Source organism: Oryx dammah, unplaced genomic scaffold (genome assembly GCF_014754425.2).
Source record: "Oryx dammah isolate SB20612 unplaced genomic scaffold, SCBI_Odam_1.1 HiC_scaffold_1722, whole genome shotgun sequence".
In the NCBI taxonomy this organism is placed as follows: Eukaryota; Metazoa; Chordata; class Mammalia; order Artiodactyla; family Bovidae; genus Oryx; species Oryx dammah.
This window is the reverse complement of record NW_024071833.1, coordinates 1-6,535: the sequence shown is the minus strand read 5'-3', so window position 1 is coordinate 6,535 and position 6,535 is coordinate 1. Positions and strand designations below refer to the sequence as shown.

The 6,535-nt window shown below is 59.3% G+C and overlaps 7 protein-coding genes across 7 annotated transcripts; all 7 read right to left on the bottom strand.

Moving 5' to 3' along the window:
* Window positions 1–8: 8 nt before the first annotated feature.
* LOC120859590 (ATP synthase subunit beta) lies at window positions 9–1,400 on the bottom strand (the record flags this gene model as incomplete). The annotated part of the gene is made up of 1 exon (XM_040235640.1): window positions 9–1,400. A coding segment is annotated over one exon (1,392 nt), but the record flags the coding sequence as incomplete, so codon positions are not given.
* Window positions 1,401–1,415: 15 nt separating this feature from the next.
* On the bottom strand, window positions 1,416–2,279 carry LOC120859589 (ATP synthase gamma chain). The gene has a single exon (XM_040235639.1). It carries the CDS (start codon window positions 2,277–2,279, stop codon window positions 1,416–1,418), a length of 864 nt encoding a protein of 287 aa, XP_040091573.1.
* A 48-nt stretch (window positions 2,280–2,327) lies between these two features.
* On the bottom strand, window positions 2,328–3,872 carry LOC120859588 (ATP synthase subunit alpha). The gene has a single exon (XM_040235638.1). It carries the CDS (start codon window positions 3,870–3,872, stop codon window positions 2,328–2,330), a length of 1,545 nt encoding a protein of 514 aa, XP_040091572.1.
* A 15-nt stretch (window positions 3,873–3,887) lies between these two features.
* LOC120859586 (ATP synthase subunit delta) lies at window positions 3,888–4,424 on the bottom strand. Its single transcript, XM_040235637.1, has one exon. It carries the CDS (start codon window positions 4,422–4,424, stop codon window positions 3,888–3,890), a length of 537 nt encoding a protein of 178 aa, XP_040091571.1.
* Window positions 4,425–4,436: 12 nt separating this feature from the next.
* LOC120859585 (ATP synthase subunit b) lies at window positions 4,437–4,844 on the bottom strand. The gene has a single exon (XM_040235636.1). It carries the CDS (start codon window positions 4,842–4,844, stop codon window positions 4,437–4,439), a length of 408 nt encoding a protein of 135 aa, XP_040091570.1.
* Window positions 4,845–5,287: 443 nt separating this feature from the next.
* On the bottom strand, window positions 5,288–6,106 carry LOC120859584 (ATP synthase subunit a). Its single transcript, XM_040235635.1, has one exon. The coding sequence runs from the start codon at window positions 6,104–6,106 to the stop codon at window positions 5,288–5,290; it is 819 nt and encodes a 272-aa protein (XP_040091569.1).
* Window positions 6,107–6,130: 24 nt separating this feature from the next.
* Window positions 6,131–6,520, bottom strand: LOC120859583 (ATP synthase protein I-like). Its single transcript, XM_040235634.1, has one exon. It carries the CDS (start codon window positions 6,518–6,520, stop codon window positions 6,131–6,133), a length of 390 nt encoding a protein of 129 aa, XP_040091568.1.
* Between the last annotated feature and the right edge of the window lie 15 nt (window positions 6,521–6,535).

Here is a 6,535-nt window from a genome sequence, read left to right as displayed (position 1 = left end):
CCCGTTACTTACAGTTTCTTGGCTTTCTCGATGGCTTCGTCGATGCCGCCTACCATGTAGAACGCTTGTTCCGGCAGGTGGTCGTAGTCGCCTTTGAGAATGCCGCTGAAGCCGGCAATGGTGTCCTTCAGGGACACATACTTGCCCGGGGCACCGGTGAAGACTTCAGCCACGAAGAACGGCTGGGACAGGAAGCGCTGGATCTTACGAGCGCGCGCTACCAGCAGCTTGTCGTCTTCGGACAGTTCGTCCATACCCAGGATCGCGATGATGTCCTTCAGCTCCTTGTAGCGCTGCAGAACATACTGAACGCCACGAGCGGTCTCGTAGTGCTCCTGGCCGATCACGTTCGGGTCCAGCTGACGGCTGGTGGAGTCCAGCGGGTCAACGGCCGGGTAGATACCCAGGGAAGCGATGTCACGGGACAGTACGACGGTGGCGTCCAAGTGGGCGAAGGTGGTCGCCGGGCTCGGGTCGGTCAGGTCGTCCGCAGGTACGTAGACGGCCTGGATCGAGGTGATCGAGCCTTTCTTGGTGGAGGTAATACGCTCCTGCAGAACGCCCATCTCTTCGGCCAGGGTCGGCTGGTAACCTACTGCCGACGGCATACGGCCGAGCAGTGCGGATACTTCGGTACCGGCGAGGGTGTAACGGTAGATGTTGTCGACGAACAGCAGAACGTCACGACCTTCGTCACGGAACTTCTCGGCCATGGTCAGGCCGGTCAGCGCGACGCGCAGACGGTTGCCTGGTGGCTCGTTCATCTGACCGTAGACCAGGGCTACCTTGTCGAGAACGTTGGAGTCCTTCATCTCGTGGTAGAAGTCGTTACCCTCACGAGTACGCTCACCCACACCGGCGAACACGGAATAACCGCTGTGCTCGATGGCGATGTTACGGATCAGCTCCATCATGTTTACGGTCTTGCCCACACCGGCACCACCGAACAGGCCGACCTTACCGCCTTTGGCGAACGGGCAGACCAGGTCGATTACCTTGATACCGGTTTCCAGCAGGTCGTTGCCGCCGGCTTGCTCGGCATAGCTCGGTGCCGGGCGGTGGATTTCCCACTGCTCTTCTTCACCGATGGGGCCGGCTTCGTCGATCGGGTTGCCCAGCACGTCCATGATCCGGCCCAGGGTCGCTTTACCGACCGGTACGGAGATGGCCTTGCCAGTGCTGTTGACGTCCAGGCCACGCTTGAGGCCTTCGGTCGAACCCATGGCAATGGTACGTACCACGCCGTCGCCCAGCTGCTGCTGGACTTCCAGGGTGGTTTCAGCGCCCTGTACCTTCAGGGCTTCGTATACGTTCGGTACCTGATCGCGCGGGAATTCCACGTCGATAACGGCGCCGATGATTTGAACGATACGTCCGCTACTCATCTTTGGTTCCTCTGAATATTTGAACCGTTCTTAAACCGCGGCAGCGCCGCCGACGATTTCCGAAATTTCCTGGGTGATCGCTGCCTGACGAGCCTTGTTGTAAACCAGCTGCAGGTCCTTGATGAGTTCACCGGCATTGTCGGTTGCGTTCTTCATCGCGATCATCCGCGCAGCCTGTTCGCACGCGCTGTTCTCGACCACGGCCTGATAGACCTGCGACTCGACGTAGCGCACCAACAGCGCATCCAGCAGTTGCTGGGCGTCCGGCTCGTACACGTAGTCCCACAGACCTTTCTGTACACCTTGCTCTTCGCTCGCGGCCAGCGGCAGCAGCTGCTGCACTTCCGGCTTCTGCACCATGGTGTTCACGAACTTGTTCGAGACCAGGTAGAGGCGGTCGATACGGCCTTCGGCGTAGGCATCCAGCACGACCTTGACGCTACCGATCAGGTCGTTGATGGACGGCTCTTCACCCAGCTTGCTGATGGCGGCAACCACGTTGCCCCCGTTGCTGCGGAAGAAGCTCGCGCCCTTGCTGCCCACCACGCAGAAATCGGCATCGACCTTCTGGTCGCGCCAACCCTTCAGGCTTTTCAACAGCGCCTTGAACAGGTTGATGTTCAAGCCACCGCACAGACCACGATCCGAGGTCACCACGATATAACCGACGCGCTTTACATCACGCTCCACCATGAACGAGTGGCGGTATTCCGGGTTCGCCTTGGCCAGGTGACCGATCACCTGACGAATACGCTCGGCGTAGGGGCGACCGGCAGCCATGCGCTGTTGAGCCTTGCGCATTTTGCTGACCGCCACTTTTTCCATGGCGCTGGTGATCTTTTGCGTGCTTTTGATGCTCGCAATCTTGCTGCGAATCTCTTTTGCGCCTGCCATTTCACACCTTTTGGTTCAAGCAGGCGGGGGCCGAAGCCCCCGCTGCGGTTACCAGGTTTGGGTGGCCTTGAACTTCTCGATACCGGCTTTCAGGCCAGCGTCGATTTCGTCGTTGAAGTCACCCTTCTCGTTGATCTTCGCCATCAGGTCGGCGTGATCACGCTTGAAGAAGGCGATCAGGGCCTGCTCGAAGCTGATGATCTTGGCGACTTCGACGTCCTGCAGGAAGCCACGCTCGGCTGCGTACAGGGACACCGACATTTCGGCAATGGACATCGGCGCATACTGCTTCTGCTTCATCAGCTCGGTTACGCGCTGACCATGCTCGAGCTGCTTGCGGGTGGCTTCGTCCAGGTCAGAAGCGAACTGGGCGAATGCTGCCAGTTCACGGTACTGAGCCAGAGCGGTACGGATACCACCGGAGAGCTTCTTGATGATCTTGGTCTGGGCCGCGCCACCCACACGGGATACCGAGATACCGGCGTTGACGGCCGGACGGATACCCGAGTTGAACATGGCCGATTCCAGGAAGATCTGACCGTCGGTGATGGAAATCACGTTGGTCGGAACGAACGCGGAAACGTCACCGGCCTGGGTTTCGATGATCGGCAGAGCGGTCAGCGAGCCAGTCTTGCCGGTTACGGCGCCATTGGTGAACTTCTCGACGTACTCTTCGGAAACGCGGGAAGCGCGCTCCAGCAGACGGCTGTGGAGATAGAACACGTCGCCCGGGTAGGCTTCACGGCCTGGCGGACGGCGCAGCAGCAGGGAGATCTGACGGTAGGCAACGGCCTGCTTGGACAGGTCGTCGTACACGATCAGGGCATCTTCACCGCGGTCACGGAAGTATTCACCCATGGTGCAGCCGGCGTACGGAGCCAGGAACTGCAGCGCAGCGGATTCGGAAGCCGAAGCTGCTACCACGATGGTGTTGGCCAGGGCGCCAGCTTCTTCCAGCTTGCGTACCACGTTGGCGATGGTCGATTGCTTCTGACCGATGGCCACGTAGACGCAGCGGATGCCACTGTCTTTCTGGTTGATGATGGCGTCGACGGCCAGAGCGGTCTTACCGATCTGACGGTCACCGATGATCAGCTCGCGCTGGCCACGGCCGACCGGGATCATGGCATCGACCGACTTGTAACCGGTCTGCACCGGCTGGTCGACCGACTTACGCCAGATCACGCCCGGAGCCACTTTCTCGACAGCGTCGGTAGCGGTGGCGTTGATCGGGCCCTTGCCATCGATCGGGTTACCCAGTGCGTCGACGACGCGACCCAGCAGTTCCGGACCAACCGGGACTTCCAGGATGCGGCCGGTGCACTTGGCGCTCATGCCTTCGGCGAGGGTCAGGTAGCTACCCAGTACCACGGCACCCACGGAGTCCTGCTCCAGGTTCAGGGCCATGCCATACACGCCACCAGGGAATTCGATCATCTCACCGTACATGACGTCGGCGAGGCCGTAGATGCGCACGATACCGTCGGAAACGCTGACGATGGTGCCTTCATTACGGGCTTGAGCGGATACATCAAGCGACTCAATGCGCTGCTTGATGATTTCGCTAATTTCGGAAGGATTCAATTGCTGCATGCCAGTTCCCTCAAATCAGGATTTCAACGCTTCGGCCAGCTTGTTCAGCTTGCCGCGGACCGAACCGTCGATGACCAGGTCACCTGCACGAATGACAACGCCGCCGATCAGGGCGGGATTGACCACGGGCTTGGGCTGGACGGTGCGATCGAGCCGCTTGGAAAGGGCGGCAGCCAGAGTTTGCAATTGCTCGGTATTGAGCTCGAAAGCCGACTCGACCTCGACATCGAGGGCGCGTTCGGCTTCAGCCTTCAGCACGGCGAACTGTTCGCGTACTACCGGCAGCAGCGACAGTCGGTCGTTGCTGCCCAGCGAGCGCAGGAAGTTGCTGAACGAAGCGTCGATGTGACCGGCACAGATCTGCGCCAGAACATTGACTTTCTGCTCATCGGTCAACGCCGGGTTGACCAACTGCTGAGCCATGGCCGGCGTTTGAACCGCAGCCGCGGACAGCGACAGCATGTTCAGCCAGGCATCGGCCTGCTGTGCAGCACTGGCAAACTCAAACGCGGCTTTCGCGTAGGGCCGAGCGAGCGTGTTGGTATTGATCATCGCGAGCCTCGCTTAGAGTTGAGAGGCCAGTTTTGCGACCAGATCGTTGTGCGCAGCGCCGTCCACGGAGGACTGCAGGATCTGCTCGGCGCCGGTGACAGCCAGAGCTGCTACCTGCGAACGCAGTTGATCCTTGGCACGGTTCACTTCCAGATCGATTTCGGCTTTGGCGCCAGCGATCAGCTTTTCACCTTCGGAGCGGGCCTGGGCCTTGGCTTCCTCGACGATTGCGTTGGCGGTCTTGTTCGCCCGATCGAGAATTTCGGCAGCTTGCTCTTTGGTTTCACGAAGCATCTGGGCAGCGCGTTCCTGGGCCAACTGCAGATCGCGCTCGGCGCGCCCGGCAGCATCCAGACCTTCTGCGATTTTCTTCTGGCGTTCCTGCATGGCCTGCGTCAGCGGCGGCCATACGAACTTCATGCAGAACCAGACGAAAATAGCGAAGGCAATCGTTTGACCGAACAGGGTCAGGTTAATGTTCACAGCGATTTACCTCGTGCTATCTCGTGTTCCGGGGAAGAAAAGCCTGAAGAGGCAGCACGCATCATGCTGCCTCGAACTCAGGAACTCTTAACCCGCGACAACGAAGATCAGGTACATCGCGATACCAACACCGATCATCGGAACGGCGTCGAGCAGACCGGCCATCAGGAAGGTCTTGGTTTGCAGCTGCGGGCCCAGCTCAGGCTGGCGAGCGGTGGATTCCAGCAGCTTGCCGCCCAGCAGGGCGAAGCCGATACCGGTACCCAGGGCACCCAGACCGATCATGATGGCAGCGGCGATGTAGACGAGTTCCATAGTTAGCTCCAGAGTTTTTAGAGGTTAAGGTTACGAGTTAGGGGTTTTCGGGTTTTCGGTGTCGATCAGTGGTGATCTTCGTGCGCAGCACTCAGATAAACCACGGTCAGCACCATGAAAATGAACGCCTGCAGCGGGATGACCAGGATGTGGAAGATAGCCCATGGCACGTTGAGACCCCACTGAACGTAGAAGGGCAGCAGCGCGATCAGGATAAACACCACTTCACCGGCATACATGTTGCCGAACAGACGCAGGGCCAGGCTCAGCGGCTTGGTCAGCAGGCCGATGATTTCCAGGAACAGGTTGAAAGGAATCAGCGCCCAGTGATTGAACGGGGTGAACGACAGTTCCTTGGTAAAGCCACCGATGCCCTTGACCTTGATGCTGTAGAAGATGATCAGCAGGAACACGCCCAGCGAGATACCGAAGGTACCGTTAGGGTCGGCGGTGGGGACGATCTTGAAGTACGGCAGGCCCATGGCGTGCGCCAGGCCGGGGATGTAGTCGACCGGGATCCACTTCAGGCTGTTCATCAGGAACACCCAGACGAAGATGGTCAGGGCCAGCGGCGCAACCAGAGGGTTCTTGCCGTGGAAGGTGTCCTTGACGATGCCCTGGACGAACTCGATGCACATCTCGGCCATGTTTTGCAGACCGGTCGGTACACCGGTCACGGCGCGCTTGGCAGCCATGCGGAACAGGGTGACGAAGATCAGGCCCATGAACAGCGACCAGCCCAGGGTGTCCACATGGACGGCCCAGAAGCCCATCGCTTTCACTTCTTCCGGGGTCTGGGCAATGATCCAGCCCTTGTCCGGATGAGCGCCGTAGACCAGGTTCTGCAGGTGATGCTGGATATATTCTGCTGGGGTATCAGCCATAAACGCCTCAAACGGTCCAATGCTTCAGAAAACTTTCATGAGCAGGGGGGCACAGGCTGCTGCCAGAAGGGCAAGCAGATACCCGATGAACAGCTTCATCGGGTCCAGTGGTTCAACCCCTACGAACGCCAGTGCAAACAGCACTGCCGTGATAATCCATTTACCCATGGCCCCGGCCCAGATCGACTGGACGATGGCCTTGGCCGAACGCGCGCCAAAGTAACGAAAGGCCTTGAATGCAAAATACGCGTTGGCCAGCAGGGCTATCAGCCCTCCCAGCAATGCCGAATAGGCCGCGACCCATCCGCCACTGACGGCAAAAACCACTGTGATCACAGCCGTCACGATGGCCTGAAAAATCAGGATCGGAAAACCTGGCTGACGATGAAACGGGGCCTTACTGGGGATGCCCATCGACCTCTCCCTAAA

What these genes read in the sequence shown, in the direction of transcription:
- LOC120859589 (XM_040235639.1), bottom strand. Translation starts at nt 2,279, where the DNA reads ATGGCAGGCGCAAAAGAGATTCGCAGCAAGATTGCGAGCATCAAAAGC.
- LOC120859588 (XM_040235638.1), bottom strand. Translation starts at nt 3,872, where the DNA reads ATGCAGCAATTGAATCCTTCCGAAATTAGCGAAATCATCAAGCAGCGC.
- LOC120859586 (XM_040235637.1), bottom strand. Translation starts at nt 4,424, where the DNA reads ATGATCAATACCAACACGCTCGCTCGGCCCTACGCGAAAGCCGCGTTT.
- LOC120859585 (XM_040235636.1), bottom strand. Translation starts at nt 4,844, where the DNA reads ATGAAGTTCGTATGGCCGCCGCTGACGCAGGCCATGCAGGAACGCCAG.
- LOC120859584 (XM_040235635.1), bottom strand. Translation starts at nt 6,106, where the DNA reads ATGGCTGATACCCCAGCAGAATATATCCAGCATCACCTGCAGAACCTG.
- LOC120859583 (XM_040235634.1), bottom strand. Translation starts at nt 6,520, where the DNA reads ATGGGCATCCCCAGTAAGGCCCCGTTTCATCGTCAGCCAGGTTTTCCG.